The sequence below is a fragment of the Aphis gossypii genome, unplaced genomic scaffold (assembly GCF_020184175.1).
Source record: "Aphis gossypii isolate Hap1 unplaced genomic scaffold, ASM2018417v2 Contig00257_ERROPOS125673+, whole genome shotgun sequence".
Taxonomy (NCBI): Eukaryota; Metazoa; Arthropoda; class Insecta; order Hemiptera; family Aphididae; genus Aphis; species Aphis gossypii.
Genome location: NW_026083045.1, coordinates 1 through 22,644, shown reverse-complemented (window position 1 = coordinate 22,644; position 22,644 = coordinate 1). Strand labels below are relative to the sequence as shown.

Sequence of the window (22,644 nt, the reverse complement as noted above, 5' to 3'; positions counted from 1 at the left end):
ACTTTCCGAAAATTTATCAACATATTTTACAAGTTTTAATGAACAAGCCTATCAATAATAATTTGTGTATAATTACTAAATCATTATAACTATGTAGAAATGATATTGTAAAAACTAATAAAATGTGCTGTTTATATCATTAAAATAATTATTTATTATAAAGCATTAATAGGTATAATTTTATTAACCTGAATGCGATCCTTAAGAACAATAATTATAGCTTTGCAAGTCTCCATCACGATTTCACTTATGGTTGTTGGCGCGATGACTGCAGAATATTTCAAGTCTTCAAACGATCTCCCAGTTGCAAGGTATCTCAGAGTAAGAGCCAGTCTTTGATTTGGAGGAATACTTTCCCTCATATTAGTATCTTTCTTAATAATAAGTGGTTCTACCATGCTTAGTAATTTATTATAGATGTCAATGTTCATTCGAAAATAATTCTGGTAGTCTTTTGGGTCGGAAAGCTGGATTTCTTTTAACAGATTTAAATGACAATACTTCTTACGTTTGCTAATCCAGTCTTTTACCCATCGCTTCCTATTAGTTATCCGTTTACTTGGAATAGAAAACGCTAAAATAATTGCTATGCACGCTTTACGACGATTTTCGTCCATTATAAGAAAATTATTGTTTTTCAAATAAAAAAATATTTTATTAATTTTTTATTATTACTTTAATTTAACCTACTGACCAAACGAACACCCGAACAATGTAAATACAGATCAATACTGTGAATTGACACTAATTTTTACTGACCGTTATACTGACCGTTTGAGGAGTACACTGTCAGTAATGTAAATACTGTCAATAATTATACTGTCAGTAATATTGATCGTGTGAGGGCCGCTTTATTTACATTACAAATCTGTTTGCAAAAAATTTGTAAAACACAATGAAGATTTAGAACAGGTAATTATTTTCTTTACTATAAGGCAGTGTTGTGAAATATACTTTTAAAAAGTATTTAAGTAATATTAAAATTAAAAAATTAATAAAAAATTAAAATAAAGTATTCAAAATACCTAATTTTCAGAAATATTTGAAATAATCTTCAAATACAAAAAAAAATCTTTTTAGTTCTGAAATAATTTTTTATAGTCAAAATAGCATTTAAGTACTTCTAAATAAAATATTCTAAATTTGAATACTTTTACTCAAATACTTTACAACACTGCCATTTGGGCTAACATTTTAAATTAATAAATATTTTAGGAACTACATACAACTAAGAATAAGATGGAATTGAAAAATCTAGATCTGAATGATGCTTTAAGTCTTTTAGATGAAAAAAATAAAGAAATTGAAGAAATTAAAATTGAAATGGTATGTATATTTACATACAACATTATTCTGATCTATGCTAATCCGGAATTGTATTTTATATAGGTAGGGAATATAATTAATTGCTTTAAAAATGTTAATAGTTTTTAAAATAATAATTGGTTTATGATAAAACAAGCATCTTGTATAAGGGCCAACCCTACATCAAAATAGTATAGAAATTTAACAAATATTATTTAAAGACTAATGTATTTCAATTATTAACAAAATAGGTACCTTATATATGTATATTGTATAATTATTTAGAAAAAAATTCAAGCTAAAAACCATTCAATGCAAAAGGATTATAACCAAATTGAAATGGAAAATAAAATTTTTTCAGCTGAGATAATTGATCTAAAATCACAATTAGTAAGCAATACAAACAATTGTTGGTGATAAATGTATGCTATGTATAATAATTTATAATGTTTTTATAAATTGTTATGGGCTATGAGATATCTGTAAGATATCTACAAGATATCAAGGCTAAGTTAGTATGACCATGCCTCGTGTCGAGGGCAATGCGGTTGCTACTATGACCATGACACGTGTCGGGATAGTAGCGCACCAATAATTATAGTGCACTAATGATACATTTGAGATGTTATTGCACATTCTCAAATTCGTGTCCGAATTTGCAACAACAACTACAAGGACACCTGGTTTCACCCGAAAGGCGACAACACGACGTAAACAAGAGACGCACCACAATATATAAGGGAGCCCGAAGACCAGCAACGGCAGATGTACCAAAGCTATCAACAACTGAGCACTTTCACGTCACTCAGCCACTTATTTTGTTTGTTACATGTATTTTATTTATATGCAACAAGGAAGACTTGTACAACCTTCCTCGTTGATAACTCCAGAAGAGAAGACCATTCAATTCAACGTTGCAGAAAGTATCAGACAGGATGACAACATCAACGAACATCGCATTATTGTGAGTGAATAGTTAATTAAATTATTACACGGATATATGTTACAAAAATATAAAACCTAAGAAGTATCATTTAAGTAACTGAATATATTTAAGTAGGTCGTAAAAAAAACTATTTAGATTTTTTTTTTTTGATTATTAAAGGGCAATTGATTTATTTGAGTTATTATTGAATTATTATATTATTATTGAGGGCATATTGTGAATTATTGAGATTATTATTGAGAATTATTTTTGAGGGCATATTGTTGAATTATTGAGATTATTATTGAGAATTATTAAAGGGCATATATTATTGAGTTATATTATTATAGTTGATTGTAAAACGTATCAAATGAGTGTGAAAGCAATTTATGGAGAACACAGGTACATCTCCTTTGGAAGTAGCTAATCCATCGAATAAGACGTCTTTACCCAGATAGCAAAAAAATATTTTAGTGACATCAAAAAACTATTAATTTGTTAATGATATGATTTTATAAATATTAGTATTTCATCATATTCTGATTAAAATTATGTTATTTTAATATTTATTTATTGTTGTTTGGCCACTAGTTTGACGATATATGAATAATACAATTATAATGTTAATATATGATTTTTTTTTAAATATCATATTAACATTTTTTTGAAACATTTTAATAATATTACTTTTCAACCATAAATTAATGTTGTTTATTTTAAATTAATTTGTTGTTACAAAAGAATTATTTTTAAATGGTTATTTTTCAAATTATTATTTTATGATCTTTATCTTAAATTAATTTTATATTATTTTAGAAATATCTTAAAATTGTTATTTTTCAATATGATTTTGATAGTAATTTTAATTTTCATCAATTTGATATTATTATTTCTAATCTATGTTTCAATATTATGAAATATCAGTAAAAAATATATCAATTAATTGAATTGTTATATGACCTATGAGTACTATATCTTCTTCTTGTCATTCGCCTTCTCTCGCAACTATTTGGGGTCGACCACCCTGGTCCTCAATTTCCACTTACTACGATCCTAAGCATCCTCCTCAAAAACCTATGAGTACTGTATAACTAATAATATTTAATATTAAAATCATAATAACATCATAATAGAGGAGCTGTAAGAAATAATAGAAATATAAACATAATGAAAAGTATTATATTCATTCATTGTATCATTATTGTAACTTTTATTTTATACATTAAAAAAAATTATGAAATATATATAATAAATATTTAATTTATATATCAGCTGATACATTATTATCTGATAGACAAGTTTCAGGATTTGGATTTTTGCGTGTAGAATCTCTGAATTTGGCACCAGCTATAAATATTCTTAGAGGATTTTCAACATCTATAGTATCAAACTTGCTGATTTTTTTCATTTTCTTGATTGCCTCTGTTATAAAATAAAAATGTAATAAAATTATATAATTTATAATATATATATTATATTAAATACATAGGTAGGTAAATCATTATAATTTAATAAATATTTAATTGAGATGAATAGTGAATAGGTACATTTTATTATACCTATAATAAAAAACAAAATAATATTAATATAATTAGGTAATCAAAGTTAACAAATATAATAGAACATGTTGCCAATGTGTAAAAAACTTTTTTATTTCCTATTCCTTTATAGCTATACTCTTCTAGTAGTCTATCTTTGAAAATAATACGCATAATTGCTCGTACGGTGCACGGTAATGTGTTTCGGGAGTATCGTTTAATTTCTTCAACCTACAAAAAAATTTAAATTCGACATTTTAATATATTTATGTTGTTAAAAATTAAAATGAATTACCATTTTAGCTCTAAACGCATTATTTGAAAGTTTATTTTCAAAGGTTTGCAAGTTTTCCTCTGTTTCAAGAGGCAAAAGATTATTGAACTCTGTTTGAAATGTATCTTCACAATGTATACTACTTTGACCTCCACTTTTGAAATCATTTAACAACATACCTTCTATATTATTAATTTTATCAGACACCATGTTCAGGTCATACTTAATGTTACAAATTGTTCTGTTCATTTTTTGAAGATAATCTGAAATTTAAAAAAATATAATATATATACTGATATTAAGTTGACCTATTTGAATAGAAAATTATGAAAAAAAGTTACCTAGTACAGAATTATTAACTGCTGAAGAAGTATTTGTATCAAATGACTCTATAGGTTGGTCCATTGTTACTTTGAAGGGCGATGAGATGTATGTATTATTTCGGAAGATTTATTTATTAATTTATTTGAAGATAAAACTCTAGTATCTGGAACTAATGAAGAAAATATATGTGTGAATATAACTATTGTGTGGACTAGTAGAGAATTTATTTTTATTTTTTTATCACAAAGAGTGGTATTTTATAAGTGTTATTACTTATATTTTCATAACAAATTATTCATCTTATTATGATAATATTTATTAATGCTATCTATTTAATCCTTAAACTTGAACATAGTCTTAACACGTCTAGTAATTTAGAACTTATTTTTTAAAAATTTATTTGCAATAATAACATAACTTACCAGTATTTTTTAATTTCTTGACACCACTAAACACACTTGGACTAACAGAACTATGGCGCTCAGGAATATCAAAAGCCAAACGTTTTTTACATTTAAAAATGTAAGTGGACAAGAATTTGAAATATTAATTTTCTCAGCAATGGTTTTAGTTGGAGTTTCTACAAAATATTTAAACAATTAAAAATCGCTATATAATATATAATGATATACGACTTACTATTAATAAAATATTAGTTTTACTTACCATGAGTAATATTTTCTATATGACGTGGACTATAATTCGGATCTTCATCACTATCATCAATTTCATCATCTAATAAATGATAAAACAAAAACAGATATTAAATCATGCTTAAAATGTTAGCAATAATTATAAGATTTACTTAAAACATCACAAGATGCAGGACTCCACAATAAAGTATTATCAGCTTTTTTCCCTTTGAATGTAATTTTTCTTTTAGTTTTATTGCTGGTACATCTATTTTCAAATTCATTTATTTGAGATGAAGACTCATTGGTAGACAAATCTGATGTGTACAAAACCTTCATAGCTTTTTGTAAAGCAGTACTATAACTTTCTATAAATAAAAACTAATTTTAATAAAATATCTCTTACAGTAAACACAATAGCATATTATTTCAATAAATATATACCTATGTCTTTACCCATTTTACGTGCAGCATAGAAATTAAAATCCAATACATTAGGATGAACTCTAGTTTGAATCATTTTTTTTATGTTCTTTTTCGACCAGGCACATTTCTGGTTTTTAAACCAATAATTTGGTACAGCTTCAACAGTTTTGTCATCCACAAATTCTACTACTGACCACATATTTTAAAATATTCTACTGTAATAACAATAATAAAATAGTTAAAAATTGACTAAAAGAAGAATTAATTATGTATGTACCTAATTTTATTTAAGAAATACAACTGACAAAAAATTGTAATCAAGATTGATGCAAAATGATTTTTAAACATTTATCGAATTTTATTTTCAAACTTAATAACACTGATGATTTGAATAATAATTAACCGTTATACTACATATTATTATAATTAACTTAAAATAAACATAAATTATTTATATCAAATAATAATTTTAAAATAATACATATTATTATACTCTCTACAACTTAAAAAATATTATAACTGTCTTCTAACTCTACCCTAAAAACAATGTTAAGTACAAATAAATATATAAAATTACTTTTATACACAAAATTAATAATTATAAATAAATTACTTACAAGAAGTATGCAGTAATGGTAAGGCTATAAATTGATCACTAGAAGGAAAAACTATCATTTTATTTTTAATCTCATTAATCGAGTAACAATAAAATTCATCGCTTAATGTATTAACAGTATAAATATCTAACTCAGAAGATACAATTGGTTTATTAAATAAAAAATTGTTGTTTTGAAATTTCTTACAAATTAAACACACTGTATCATTTTTTTCTTAAACAATATTGAAAACTTTAACCAACATTTTATTGCGTGTTAATAGGAAACAGTCGGCTTCTATATTTGTTTTAATTGTAAACTGTTTCGTTTTTAATGTGGTGAACTGGGATCCTTGCATATTTTCTGTAAGTGGTCCACGTTCATGAGATCCAGAAAAATGGAAATCTGCAGGTGTTTCATTTTGAAATTGGGGTTTCAACAAATTTATTTCATTACATCTCTTAACCACTTGGATAAGCGGCTTGTCTGGTTTTCTAATCAAATTTTTCAAAGTACTCATGTAGTTTTCGAAAACGTAGAGCAATTATCTAGTGGACCAAATTTAATATAGTCATCACATATATGGTTTAACCCATGCACATTATGTGATATAAGACGACGTCCATACAATATTTCAAATTGTTTAATAAAGTTATCCAATATTTTCCTTGCAATATCAATATAATGTCCATAGTCAGGACTTTATAATATTATCATATCTAAGCTTAAGTCAAAAAAGTTTTTCCAATGTTCCTTTGATATGATTGACTTAGTTGCAAAAGAACCCAAATATAATAAAAATGTCCTAAACTAAGTAGCTTTCCAATTTTTTAATAAAGCTAAGCTTCGAGGTTTTCTATTTATTTCACAAGGTATGTTTTTTCTTAAGCCTACTAGTGTTTTAGATATTTCTTCTATTTTTCAAGATGGATATCGAACAGTCACAGGGCCTTTCATCCATAAATATATCATTTTTCGAACGACACCTAACGCGGTGACGACGGTAGTGCGATTGTTGGCGACCGCGGTTCACCGGTCTCGGTTATGTGTAGGAGAGACACAATGCAAACAGAAAGAAATAACACACGGTTTCTGCTACACGAATGTGTGGGGGGTGTGTTTTATTACAAAGCACAAAGAAAAAAAAAACAAAAGAAAGTAAAAAGAAAAAAAAAACAAGAAACAAGCCAATAACGTGGCTGTACCGTTTCGGTGAGTGGTTGAACTTTTTGGTGTACGCTGTTCGACGGTTAACGCCAGAGAGCCCGATCGCCGGCGGCCGGTACTCGTTCGGCACGACCTGTCTTCCCGTCCTGCCTAGCCTTTGGGGCGTTGGTGGGAGAGTCGACAGAACTGTCTTGTCGTCGTCCGTGATGGCGGTTGATAAAGGTGCAGACCGGTCGCTGCGATGCCTGTACTTTGTACTGGCAGCCGTTGCGTACCGTGTCACACCTAAACAAACTAAATGTTGATGATCCATAGAAAAATCAGCAACAACATCAAAATATGGTATAGTAACTAAAATGGAAGTATTTCCAATATGATATTCTTCATCAGATCGAGAAATATAATTTTGATGTGTTCTCTTGGAGGGTTGATTACTTGATGTATATGGAAAAGTTATACGATTTAATAAATATGTTCCTTCATGTTCACACCTTGAACAAGAAGAAAAACCGGCATGGCCCTTAGTTTGTAGTATAAATGACTTAGCCGGGGCATCACAACATAGAACATCTATTATAACTTGAAACCGTTTTCCATTTATCTTAATACCATTGTTATGTAATTCATTTATGTCATCTACAAAATATTTTAAAAATACATTGCTGTCATAAGGTTTTCTATTCCCACAATATATTCCTATTGGAAAGACATTATTATTATGTGGTCGAATATAGGCAAGTATTGGCCAAAATTCTTCTGCTGTTGATTTAAATAATGGTAGACCATCTAAACCTGCTACTATTTTAATAACTGAAGTATTATTCTGTAAACTAGATGAAAAATTTTGTTGAATACCATTAGCTAAACCAAAATGGTAATAATTACCAGGTTCTACGGTATGAAAATTTGAGGTATCTAATGCTTGAGTTTGTAAAATTGTTCTAGAATCTTTAGGTAAATTTTCAAAACAGGTGTGTTGTCTCAAAACAACAAGTTAACTATTAAGAGCACACTGTGTTATTTTAAAATTGACAGCCCATTCAGCTAATAACGATACAAAAATTGATATTTTACCATATTTATAATTACTTGATGTATAGTCATTATTGTGTTCATCTGATGAAGACTCACTTTCACTATTACTATTACTATTAATTTCTGAAAAAAAATCTAAAGCTTCATTATTTGAAAAATCTTGAAAAATTGATTCATTTGAACTTGTTTGTGGTAGTATAAAATTAAAATTATCATTAGAAATATTAAGAGTAGACACATTTGAATTTAAGTTTCCTCCTGGGACTACATTGATTTTTAATGAATAGGACACTGGCATAAGATTATGATCAATCGTGGGGTTTGAAATAAATGAAGCTATGTTTCTAAGTTCATCTTCAACTCTTCTTCTCTTAGATCGGCTACTTAGGTTTGACTGTTTTTTATACGACATAACTATAATAGGATTAGTATAAAATGTAATTTTATTAATTGAGTACCTAACTATCATTGTAATTTGTAATCAATAATATATAATTTAATGAATAATAATATCACCAGATATAAATTGTAGTATGAATTAATAATTAATAAATAAAGTAATTAAAATTATGAATTAATGTATATACAAATAAATTAGGTACATATATATATATGTAGTTATGATTATGATTATAAGTGTGACATTTCAATACATACACTGGTATGAGGTATACCAATATATATATATATATATATACTTACTTATATTACTGTGTGTGTATACTAAAGCAGAATTGTTATGACTGAATATAATATGTTGGATGGACATTGGACATGTTATTATAGTAACTTAATATGGTAAATATGAATTTATTAAATGTATTATGTTATTTATATTCTTATTAATATTAAATAAATTTACAAAAATTCTTCTATTTTCATCATTTTTATGTGAAAATGAAATTAAAAAAAAAAAAATTAAATGTATTATACGCAATAGCTCATGTAGATTAACCAATACCTATTACCTATTATACTGCTTAATTTATTTTTTTTACATTTTAATATTTTATTGCATTATATATTTTAAAATTAATTAATATATATAATATACTTAAGATTACAATAAGCTGAATAAGCATACATAAATGTTTTAATTATTTAAGCTACTAACCAAAAAATAAAAATACCTATAACAATACCAACGGTGCCAACACTCAACATAATAATAATGGTACTTAAAATACATGTTTATTATTATTATTAGGTTAACCTATTAGCTGCACAAATACCTGTAATTGTAATGTAAGTAATTTGATCGAACTTATACTTTCCTTTACAAACATGATACATTTAAGTTGCACTTCTACAACTGATACTATTATTTAATTATTAGATACTCATATATTAATATAAATATATACACCAGGAAAACTCTTAAAGAAAAACACATACAAATATATTGATTATATTTTATTTATTCTGAAAAAATAAATATAACAAATTTAGAATTTAGAAAAATAATAATAAAAATGCAAACAAAAAAAAAATTATTGCTTACTGTTTAGACATCCTTTTTTGTCCTGTAAACAATGTATTTAAATTATATTTTTAACAAATATTAATTAATAATAATAAATAAGTACTACTTACGTCGATGACCATAGCGGCCACACGGTCCGCCACCACCGAGCTCCGACTTCTCGGTACGGACCAGGGCCTCCGTTGTGGTGACGGCGCCGGGGATCGCCGCCCGCGAGACGATGCCGCGGATCGCCGCTCGCGTGCCGGTGCTGGTAAGCTGCGGCGCGAGCGACGAACCTCGGACCGCTCGCGAGACGACGCCCCGGACCGTCGTTCGGGTGATCGGGGTGCTTTTTTATAGCCCTCCCCCCCGCGATCACTACCGCCCGACCGGCCATCACTGCCCTTTATGGTCTTCGGGCGTTTATCCCTCTTCTGCTTTTTGCCTGGACAACAAGTATCAAAAATACAGATCTTATTATTAATAATTTAGGAAGATTTGTTGCTTACGTCCAATAATACTAATAATATATATAATTACAAAATATACGTACAATCACGGGCCAAATGGCCCTTTTTGCCACAGCCATGAAAAATAAAAGTGTATAGGTAACGTTGTAAATGTTCATTATTTTTGATATTCATACTTTTTTGACCGCTTTTTTGGCCGTCGTTAAGGTTGTTTACTATTTTATTAATATTGATATTAATGTTGAACATTATCTATAACATTTAATATTTTAAATTATTAATTAAGTAAAATGACATATTTCAATTAACCTAAAAACAAACAAAAAATACACACGAAAAGGTTATAATAACTAATACGTGTACTCACTTCGAATGAACAATTCAAATTGAATGGCGTCCGTAAGACATTCGTTATTCCATTGCATATTACGCATTTATGGTTGGTATTATTGGTACTATAAATAACCGCAAGTCTGGTCCATCAGTCTATCCATCAGTGACGATTGACAATTAATATTTAATAATATCCTTTGTAATATTAATTAAATTATATAATGTGCGGTATTTAATATTTGGTAATACTGGTGCCATGTTGTGGCGGAGTGGAGAGCGAAAAGCGTTGAGGACCTGGGTCCGGTGCGCCTGCATCAAGCAACTTTTCTTTGACGTTCATGCAACACGTTTGTTTTTACGTACACAAAAATTTGCACTTTTTTCTGTACTTTTTTTAGTACATATATATAATTTTTTTTTTTTAACTTCGTTGGACGTTTTACAGACCGGTAAGTACAATTTCTATCATTCATATAAGCTAATTAATTAGCGCATTCGCCCCGAGTATTACAAGGATATGCATTATAGTCGTTCAATTCAGAATGCAACGCGAATTACTACCAGGCCGTGTTCCCACTAAGTCCGGATGTGATTTCGAGGATGCCGCTTTTTTTTTTATTTACAACTTAATGTGTTCTATTATTTTCAAGTTCTTTTCCGGGATCGTCGGTCGATGTGGTCAACGACATCCTCATTACGTTCGTACCTCGCACTTTTTCAATGTGAATATTTGTCGTATTCCTATTTGATTTTTTTTCTCATTTTCTTTATGCGTTTCATTTATGACATTTCGTAAAAATTATTTTCAATGTACATTATGTACCGTTAATATTCAAAGTTTTTCTAAAAATAACACAAAACTAATGGGATTCCCGTGTTAATCTATTATCACCACTGATAACATAGGTACGATATAATTACGCCGAGTGTATAAACTTACGTTTTATACTACCTACCTATACTACTTATATATACATATATTAATTAATACATTTAATTATTAGTTATAACATTTTCGATTAACATTAAAATGTCACTTTTTAGTCACATCACCATGGTGAAAATATGTGTGATCTGTGGTAACGTCAGTGGTCTTGATGGAGTGTCTGTGCACAGGTGACAACTAATAAATAACAATAATGTTTTATTACTACTCTAGCCATACACTGTGAATATTCATAAATTGATTACATTAGGTTTCCACTGAATGACGAGCAGAGACGTCAATGGGTGTTGTTCGCCGAGATCAATGGTTTGTATGCTCAACAGATATTTGTCAACTCAAAACTGTGTTCGAGACATTTTGTCCCTGGTCGTGACTACGCTTTGGGCAGAATTCGTCGCCGTCTATTACCAAGAGTAGTACCATCTTTAGTGAGTTAAATAATTTATTATATATTATTATATATATATACTAGCTGACCCCGTGCACTTCGTTGCCCGTTAAAAATGCAAATTCTATATATATAGATTCGAATTTTGATTAATTTGTTATTTACTATTCGGTTTAACGGTGTTCAAAACTTAGACATTTTCATTGACTGTTTTGATTCTCAAAAATCTTGTGAAAGCACCACTTTAATATGCGAATTTTGTAAAATGCTTTCTTATTACACACTAAATTTGTGATACGATTTTACGAATGTACCGTGTAAATTGTAAGCATCGATCGATCTATCATTGTTCAGGCTCTACGTTTATCAGTCAGTGAGTTACTCAAGTCATAATATTATAGTCATTCTGCTTACCGTTGCCATGAGACTCTCTTATGAGTTATGATTATGAGAGCAGTATATTATCATGTAGGCAATCCACACATGGTAGATTGCGGACCCCGCGAGATGTGTTTAAGAATTTTATAATTTCTAACACTTAAGTTTCAAAGTTATGTCATTTTTTTTTTTTACTACAGTGGGTTAAATACAATAATGTGTCATCTCGTGGTTTTTGTATTGTTGCCTGTTGGTAAAACTTAGTATAACTTGTTATGTTAGTCTATTGCTGTAAAAAAATGTATATTAAATATATATATTATAATCAAGCTGTCCCGACACGGCGTTGCCCGCGTATTAGTTGGTTTTTTTTGCATTTTTGTAGGCCATGTATTAGTGTTATTATGTGAGAAAATTTAATAAAACATATAAATATGGTTTATCACGGAGATATGAAAATTTTATATTAATATTGCATTTAAATACCTATGTACCTACTATGTGATACACCATACTATATTGTAGGGCTGGCGGTATTTTCGGTATACCTATAATTACCGGTATTTAAATTAGACCGGTATCCGGTATTTTCGATATTTTAGTATACCGGTATACCGTGATTCGGTAATTACCGAAAATACAGTGTCACGGTAATTACCGAAAATACCTACATTTATATTTAAATATTTATTATTTTTATAAAACCATAAATATTAATGATACGATATTATAATATATTATTGTCATTTTCGTTATCTGTTATTTAATATCATATCACTCGGGACCAAAGAGTTACTCGATTATAGGGTTAAAACAACTATTTTTAGAATTCCCATTTGCTGATGATTATGATATTATATTGTTATGATTATTTTTAAATGGTCAATACTCAATAGTATATCGATATGTTAGGAACTGCATCTTGCATGTTATACTGTTATAGTACCTTGTCATTGATATCACGTCACATTATATTGTTATAGTTATAGTGTCATACTGTTTAACTGTTATACTGTAATACATGTTATTACTTCTGTAATATACTAATAAAAAATCCCTAATTAATATCGGTACCGTGGCTGTGTATCTGTTGGCCTGAGATTCTAACGTCGTAGGTAACAGGTAAGTTACATTACTTAGTACTTCTAATATGAATAACTACATAATACGTGTCAACAATTTTATTTATAATATGTTTTGTAGGAAGTTTAATGGGTAGAGTAAAATCTAAAGTGTGGTTATTTTTCAATAAATCAAAAGATGAAGGAGTTTGTAAAAAATGTGGTCAGACTAAGACTTGTAAAGGCGGAAATACAAGTAATCTTATAGCTCATTTACGGTTTATGCATCCTGGAATTTATAATGAATTCATTAAAATGAACAATTTGATTAATAGGTAAGTTTTTAAATTTTTTTTATTATATATTAATTTATAATGTAGGTATAAAATAAGTAGATGAAAATTAATACAAAAATACAATTATAGTTAGGTACAAACTTGAAAGTGATACAATAGTACACACTACATAGTATACCTAAACTCTAAAGTATATACTACATCTCTAATACCTATGTACAGTTTCCACATAATGATATTAAATTAAAATGGGTACATAGTATTAAGTGAAGTAAATATATATACCTACATATATTTAATCTTTAAATGTTTCTTTAAAGTTTGTCAAAATATTAAGAACAATTTTTTAATTATTAGGTAATATGAATTTAAATATACCTACACCTATAAGATAAGTTTTATTAAATAATAAAATATCATGGTCATTACACATATTTGATAATAACAAAGGTGGGTATTAACTTAATTGTTAATTATTTTTGTTTTTAACTTATTAACTTTTTTTATTAAGTTAATAGTATTTTTGTTTCATGCAAAACCCTTATACAATACATATTTGTTAACTCTTTTTCAATTTTCTAATAATATAAATTTATCATAATAATCTGACGTTTTCACAATGTTGAATACTTTATTATTTTGTTAAATGTATGTGTAAATCAAAAATAGTGCATTTAATGACTTAAAAATATTATAGGTAGCTTGAATTAGTAGTTGAACTTATTTTTAACTACTTAAGTTGGGTTAATTTTGTTTACTATCTTAACTTCAAACTTATAATAATAATAATAATTTATTGATTTCCAACAATATTATATAATTATTAAGATGATATACATATAACTTACAACTTATTGAGTTAAATGTTTTCTTTGTTAACTTTTAAATTTCAACTAAAGACATTAACTTGCTCTTTGCCCAACATTGGATAATAATAATGCCTTATTATTTATTAAAATAGCAATTATAATATTTTATATATATATATATTATATATGTATTTTTTCAGTGATAGTACTGATGAAATGATACAAGAGGAATCTAACCTAACTACAGAAACATTATCAACTACTACTACGTCTAGTATAGTGAGTCCTGTTCTAAAGCTAGATCAAAAATCTATATCATCAAATTTTATTAGTAAGCCTAAAGTACAATCTACACTTAGAATTATAAGACCCCTGGACAAACAAACAGAAGAAAAATATAAAAATGCTATAGCAACTTGGGTGTGTATGGATATGCAACCTTAAAGGTCTGTTGAGAAGCCAGGTTTTAAACAACTTATGAATACTTTATGTCCAAGTTTTAAGATACCAAGTCGGAAGTATTTTTCAGATCATAAAATACCAAAAATGTATGGTGAGATAAAGCTTATAATACAAACTAAACTTTCTTCAGTAAAATTCATAGCTCTTACAACAGACTGCTGGACATCTAACAATGGGCATCCTTTTATTGGTTTGACAGCACATGCAATTTCTAATGAGTGGAAATTGGAAACTTTTTGTTTAGCCTGTACTTCATTAGATGTTGACCATACGGCCCAGAATCTTCAACGATCAATAAAAGAGATACTACTTGAATGGAAAATTGACAATGAAAAAATTACAGCAATTACAACAGATTGTGGCGCAAATATTGTAAAAGCAGTCGGTTTAATGAATTTTAATCATGTTGCTTGCTTTGGTCATGCGTTAAACACAGGAGTTACTCGTGCATTTAATATCCAACCTATAAAAGTTTGCATTACAAATGCAACAAGAATACGTTCAATTTTCCATTATAGTAATAAAATGAAGAGATTGTTGTTAGAAGCCCAAAATGAGTTGAAACTTCCCACATTGGTTGCACCGTCATCATCAGAAACTAGGTGGTGGAGTGTTATGCCTTGCCTTTATTTTGTCAAGACTCAATATTCGGCTCTTTTACAAATTTTTACCATACCAAAGCATTATAATTCATTGCCAACACGTAATCAAATGAAGCTTATAAACCATTTATTAAAAATAATTGAACCATTGAAAATGTTGGGTGAATCAATGGCATCTGAAAAGAACATAACAATTTCTGATTTATGGCCAATATATCAAAAATTGAACTTAATGTATAAGCCACTTAGTCAAAGAAATGATGTTGATTGTAATAATCTCAGTGATAATGAATACTCGGCTCCATTATTTCCAAATAGTGATGACAGTGACTATACAGAAATATTCACACAACCAAGAAATCAAGATGATTCAGGTGGTGAAGATAATGAAGAAGAAACTTCAGAAAAAAATTCATTATCTCAAGCTCTTAAACATGTTGAACAATTAGTTGTTTCAGAAATTTTAGAAACTTTGTCAAAAAGATACTATTATAACGAACATACCATGCAATTATTACAAAAGGCTTCATTTTTAGATCCTCGGTACAGAAACAAACATCTTGGAGACCAAAACCAAATAAGTGTTATTCATGACGAAATAAAATTAGAAATGGAACAAATTAATAATTTGGAACCAGTGAATGAAAATTTCTTGAAAAAAAATCATCAATATACAGGTAAAATTGTAAAAATCATTAAAATGGATTAAAAATAAAAGTTTTAAAAAACATATTAAAATTGAATGTTATGTTAAAAATATATAACATTAGGAAACATTTAAAACATTTACTTTTATCTTATCTTCAATTTATTTTAATAAATATTAATTTAACACAATAATATACTAAGACTAAACATTATCATTAGTTTTGTAATTTATTTAATTTTTGTATTATTATATTTGTTTTTAAGGTATAGCAGCATTTTTAGACAACTCAACTTCTTTACCAACGTCACATGAAGTTTCAACTGCCGAATCTGAAGTAGAAAGTATTAACAAAGAAATACAAGGATACTTGCAGATGCCAATTGTATATTTGTCTGCAAGTCCAAAAAATTGGTGGGAAAAATATGGCACTGAATTCCCAAGACTTGATACTTTGGCCAAAAAATACTTATGTATACCTGGAACTAGTGTACCCTGTGAACGACTTTTCAGTACCGGTGGTAACATATGTACCGATAATCGTGCATCGCTCGCTCCAGGTCATGCAGAGCAATTGATTTTTCTATCAAAAAATTCTCAGTTTCTTTAACCTTAAAATTGTTATTATTTTTAATTAAAAGTTAAGATTTCAAATTATACATATAAGTATTATGTAAAAAAAGTTTATCTAATAATGTTGAATGTTAAGTCATTTAAACAAATAAATACAATTCTTATTTGTATACCTTTAAATTTGAATCTAAAAAAAGTATTTTATGATTAAGGATTTTTAGATTATGTTAATACATGACTCCATAGCGGCATAGTCTATGACCCATGTCCCATGACAGAACATACATTGTGCCATGATTAAATCATAAATAAATATTATAGCTCATAAAATTATAAATTAACAGTTTCATTTAATTAGACTTTATAGTTTATTGTTACTTTCTTACTGACTTTAAAAATTAATCCAACTCAATGATAAAAGTAACTCTTATTAAAACATCTTCAGATGCAATTTTCTCCATTTTACTATTTTAATTTTTAAATATTTATATTATGTAAAATTAATTAATTTAAAATTTCTTATTTGTTTGTTTATTCATTTTTTTCTATACATGTCGGATGACTGATATCAGTCATATCATATCTACATGTGGGTCATGACGCGACATGTTATAACTTTTAGATACAAGAGTCAAAAACAATTTAAATTACCAGTTTGCGAACTGTTTGCCTGTCATCTAAATCAGCGTTTTTCAACCTTTATAACGTCATGGCCCCCAAAATAGATTAAAATAAAATCAGTCACCTCATGTCTCATGAACTAACGACCCCTCCCCATTGTTTGTAGATGTAGAACCATTAGAACCTCTAAAAACTCCTCCCTCCCCTTTTCACCGTATAACAAAACATTTTGAAACTTGAACAATAATGAACATGATTTTTAAAATAGATGTTAAAGGTCAATTTTCCTTGATTGGAAATTTAGGAATACTTATAAATGCACCGAGATCCGAATGATCCGATATGTATTTCGAAGTATGAAATTTTCGGTAATTACCGGGATACGATATTTTCGGTAATTACTGGGACACGGTATTTTCGGTATTTACCGGGATAAGGTAATTTCGGTTATTACCGAAAATACCGTATAACCGGTAGTACCGTAGATACCGGTAGTGAACAAATACCGGATACCGGTATCAAAATTTGAAATACCGCCAGCCCTACTATATTGTGTATTATCCCAGCACTATTTTCAAAATAATTAATATAAGAATGATCTATGTTTATAATGTTACTAACTAATATTTATCTTGCTCGTTAAATATACCAACTCTATATGACTCAAACTTTGTTCAATTCATTATTTAATATTCGGTGGATTATGTTCTAGATTTATCTTAAGTTTTCTGTTGCCTGGAATAAAAATTCTGATTCGCTGAACTGCTGAAGTATATTATTATCCCAACAAAAACACTACGCCAAACTCCGTGTAAAAAAACGCTCAGTATAAAAAAAAATCCACCTCAAAAAGTTGTGATATCATTTTATAGCTATGTATTTAAACTATATAGGAATAGATATATTATTATAATTTATGTTAAAATTCATTGCTTATAAATTGAACTTAGCTGGTGACATTATTTAAAACTTATGAGAATTCATTTCGTATTGAGTATATATTATGTTATCTTTGAAAATGAGTGATACAAATTAAGTGTTATATAAATTAATTGTTATAAATTACTAATTAAGTGTTATAATTTTAAAGTCACCAGCTAAGTTCAATTTATAAGCAATGAATTTTAACATAAATTATAATAATATATCTATTCCTATATAGTTTAAATACATAGCTATAAAATGATATCACAACTTTTTGAGGTGGATTTTTTTTTATACTGAGCGTTTTTTTACACGGAGTTTGGCGTAGTGTTTTTGTTGGGATATCACTAATTTTTTTTATGTTATTATTATTATTATTATTATTATTGTTGTTGTTGTAATCATTATTATTAAATATTATAATGTCATATATGTATTATTATATATCAAACATTTAAGTTTTTAATTATTTTTTTCCATTAATATAATGTAAATATCTTCCCCCCCCCCCCCCCCCCGAGGCCACCGTTCATACTTTATTTGAGTATCATTACACCTTACTCAATTATTTTGATGCCTTATTAAGTTTGTATAATGGCCCTCGGTCATTTGTTCCCCATGATGACATATAACTGAATGCACTCGATAATAGATTGAATTAATTTTTAATTTTGTAGTTGGAACTTGATTAATTATTAGGTTATTAATTTTATTTTGGAAATTGTTGGACCAGAGTAATACTTGTAGCATTACATATATATATTGAAAGAACAATATTGATAAATGATAATATACGCGAGCCGTTACGTATTAACTGAAAACACCGCCAGCGCTGTGACAAAGCACGCGCGTATGGTAAGTGTGTGTGTGTAATGTGTATCTCCTCAGTGGGCGGGGAACTTCATGCGGGCCGCAGGGAATATTATCGAATAACATTTTCTTTTTTTGCCATAAAAATTCATAATATATTTGGCTATAACTCCATTTATAATGTTCAGATCGGATTAAAAAGTGCAGCATGCACTTCTACGGAACATTTCCAATAAGATTGGTGCATTGTCAACCTAAATTATTGTACAAGAAATTAGGTATGCATTGTCAACTATTTATTTTCGTGATTTCAGATGCTTCCTGTAATTATACCCGGCAGTTGTCGCGCGTTGTGATTGCCGATGCGTTCATTTTAAGGCGTTTTTTTTTTTATACTTAGCGCGACCCTGCCGGGTCGTTGGATCATTTATCAGGTAGGCAATCTATCTGCGGTAGATCGCGGACCTAGTGCTGTTTGTATGTAAGTGTATGATTTAACTCTAATAAATATCAAAGTTATACCAAGTTTGACATAGTACGGTGGATTATATTAATCAATTAATACATAATCCTAACCCAACCTTAACGCACTAAAATCCGATGAGAGCGTCCAGCTCGCCGATGATGCGTCTGGAAAAAAAATAATCAAGGTTATTGTAGTCACAACGTGCATTCACGCGATTGGCAAGTTTAATTTAATTTAAATTTAACTATTGCTGTGAATTTTAAATTTACTGTGGCCATTGACTTATTTCGCTAATTCTTATTTTTGTTGTTATGGTTTTAACAAAATATAACATCAGGTCTATAACTATTATATTCAATCATAATCAATAGCGACCTTAATATAGTTTATTTTCTTGCTGAACAACTGCAGTGACAGTTGTTGTTGTTTTTTTAACACCTAGATTCTGAACTTTTCTGGTGTATTTTCCTAAAATTGTATTACATAAGCACATTTTCCTGCGACCAATAAGAGGATTATATTATATTATATTATATTATATTCATATTACCTATTAAATGGTTACCAAATGTTATCAAAATCCGTAATTCATTATATTAATTTTATATATTACCATAGCAACCACAAATAAATAAATATTATTCTCAAATCTTATAACCCCCATAGCAACCATTTATAAACAAAAATTTCTATCTTAAATCTCAATATTCCTGTTTGAGCACATATTAATATATTATTAATAATACATATTGAAAAAAAACTATCCTATCTTTTAAGTTGGACCAAATTACACGCGGTGTAAAAAATTTCATCAAAATCGGTTAAGTGGTTTAGGAGTCCATTGAGGACAAACATTGTGACACGAGATTTATATATATTAAGATAGATATATATGTGTGTGTGTGTGTGTGTTAGCTGTTATTATGAACAGTTCCAATAACACTTTAAATGTTATGCAAGACAACAATAAATTATACATTACACTTTACACTATAATAATATATTATATAAAGTTTATATTTTTATTATATGGTTCTATTATAGTTTTATTATAACAGAATTTTATTAAATAATAGGTTTTTATTTTACATTCAAATAGTAGGTTTAGCAATTTGATGCATATATAACATCATATATTATGTTATGTTGATAATAATTTTTATTTATCATTTAGTAATTACACATTTTAATTTTTTTTTAAGTATAATAGTATATTACAATATATTATACTATATTTGAATTATTTTTTAATAAGTAAATGTAAAAGTTATATAATATATTAAAATTACAGTCTATTACGGCAAATCAATCCATTCGCAGTGGCTTTTGAGTAATATATTAATAATATATATTTAGTTAAATAAACACATATCACATTAATTAATTAATTAATAAGTAATAATATTAATAATTATTGTAGTCATGTGTAGTTAATATTTCATTGAAAACACAACATTCGTGTAAATTGTAGTGTAACATTTTATATATATTTGTAGTTTACATTACCACTCATTAAGAAACCAATTTTTTAAGTTTTAATTTAATTATTTCAAACTATTCCCATATCATATTATGATATCGTAACAAGACTTAATACACTTGTGTAATGTAGTTGATTAATATTTTGTTTATTTTATTTTACTTTTATTATTATATATATACAGTGTGTGTTGTACCAAAAAAAAAACTTTGACTTAATACCTCTATACTTATTTTTTTACTTTTAATTTTTTATTATACCAAGTAATATATTTTTTTAACAAAATTTACCATTCAACAATGATACATAACATAATTAATACTATGCTGTACTGTTGTTCAGGTTACACTTGCATATGGTTAACTATATTAAGTGTTATTGAGTTATTTTTCATGCAAGTGATACATCATATGGCTTTGAGTGACTTTACCTTACAATACTTACAATTTTTAATATTGCATCCACAATTCTAATAAGAATATTTAGCGAAAATACCGAAAATTCAAGTGTATGATTGAACAAATTTCATAAAACATGATGTACACTATAAACTAACCTTAACTATACACCATACATACAATACAACCAAGCATACAGATAATAACTATAATTATATTATTAATTATTTACATGAAAATGTTCATATATATACTGTACACATATTACGTGAATATATATACAAGATACACACATGCTTTAATATTATTTTGTTACAGAAACATGCGACAAGTATGGCAGAGGGAACAAGATGCTGCTGCTGCCAATCCCATGTTACAACAGAGAAGGGTGACCATGCACATAATTGCCGACCCAAACAATGATCCACGGCGATACAATCAACCAGCTGCTCATGTGAACGAGGTAGCTGTCGTCTTTGTTGGTGAAGATGGTCAACCACCAGGGAACCTAGATCTGGTTATCTATGACTCCAACCCGGTTAACCCAAATCACCGGATGCAAAGCATATCAGCAGGTTCGTCTCATGCGGATCCAATGTTGTATCCACTGTTCTTCCCGTACGGAGAAACCGGATGGCATTACAACTTACTACAAGAGGGCAACCGCCGAAACACGGTTCGGGTTCGTAACACCATGAGGGAGTTTGTATGTTACCGTCTGGCCATTAGATACACTGGAAACAATAGCAATGGGAATGAAGGTAATACATTTAGTTTATTGCATGCAGGTGGTTTTTTATTGCAGCAGTTTGTGTGTGATCAATACGTCCGAATGGAAGCGAACAATCTGCGCTACACTCGAGACAATCAGAGAGCGATTTTTGCTGATGCATATCGGGGCCTTGTGGACCACATAAACCAACAGCTCCACGTTGACGAAATCAACCCTGTAGGCCGCAGGACGATTTTACCATCGACGTTTGTAGGTGGTCCTCGGTACATGAAACAATGTTACCACGACGCAATGGCTATTGTGCGTAAGTATGGAAAACCTGATATATTCATAACGTTTACATGTAACCCCAAGTGGCCAGAAATAGTAGACAACATTCCATGTTGGTTGAAGGCAAACGACAGGCCCGATTTGGTGGCGAGGGTATTCCATGCAAAACTAAAGGAGCTAATGCATGACATAACGGCCAATAGAGTGTTTGGTAACATAGCTGCTTATGTGTATACAGTTGAGTTTTAGAAACGTGGTTTTCCACACGCACACATACTAATAATCTTGCAC

The 22,644-nt window shown here is 28.6% G+C and overlaps 3 protein-coding genes across 3 annotated transcripts; 2 read left to right on the top strand and 1 right to left on the bottom strand.

The window, feature by feature from the left end:
- Positions 1–3,845: 3,845 nt before the first annotated feature.
- Positions 3,846–5,682, bottom strand: LOC126553543 (uncharacterized). Its single transcript, XM_050208691.1, has 7 exons — positions 5,443–5,682; positions 5,172–5,366; positions 5,033–5,101; positions 4,789–4,946; positions 4,384–4,535; positions 4,064–4,305; positions 3,846–3,999 (listed from the first exon to the last, which is right to left on the bottom strand). The coding sequence occupies exons 1-4, from the start codon at positions 5,621–5,623 to the stop codon at positions 4,798–4,800; spliced, it is 594 nt and encodes a 197-aa protein (XP_050064648.1). The 5' UTR covers positions 5,624–5,682; the 3' UTR covers positions 3,846–3,999; positions 4,064–4,305; positions 4,384–4,535; positions 4,789–4,797.
- Positions 5,683–14,914: 9,232 nt separating this feature from the next.
- LOC126553544 (E3 SUMO-protein ligase ZBED1-like) lies at positions 14,915–16,688 on the top strand. Its single transcript, XM_050208692.1, has 2 exons — positions 14,915–16,013; positions 16,345–16,688. The coding sequence occupies exons 1-2, from the start codon at positions 14,915–14,917 to the stop codon at positions 16,686–16,688; spliced, it is 1,443 nt and encodes a 480-aa protein (XP_050064649.1).
- Positions 16,689–20,395: 3,707 nt separating this feature from the next.
- On the top strand, positions 20,396–22,564 carry LOC126553541 (uncharacterized; the record flags this gene model as incomplete). The annotated part of the gene is made up of 3 exons (XM_050208690.1): positions 20,396–20,427; positions 20,764–20,802; positions 21,669–22,564. Coding segments are annotated over exons 1-3 (967 nt in total), but the record flags the coding sequence as incomplete, so codon positions are not given.
- Between the last annotated feature and the right edge of the window lie 80 nt (positions 22,565–22,644).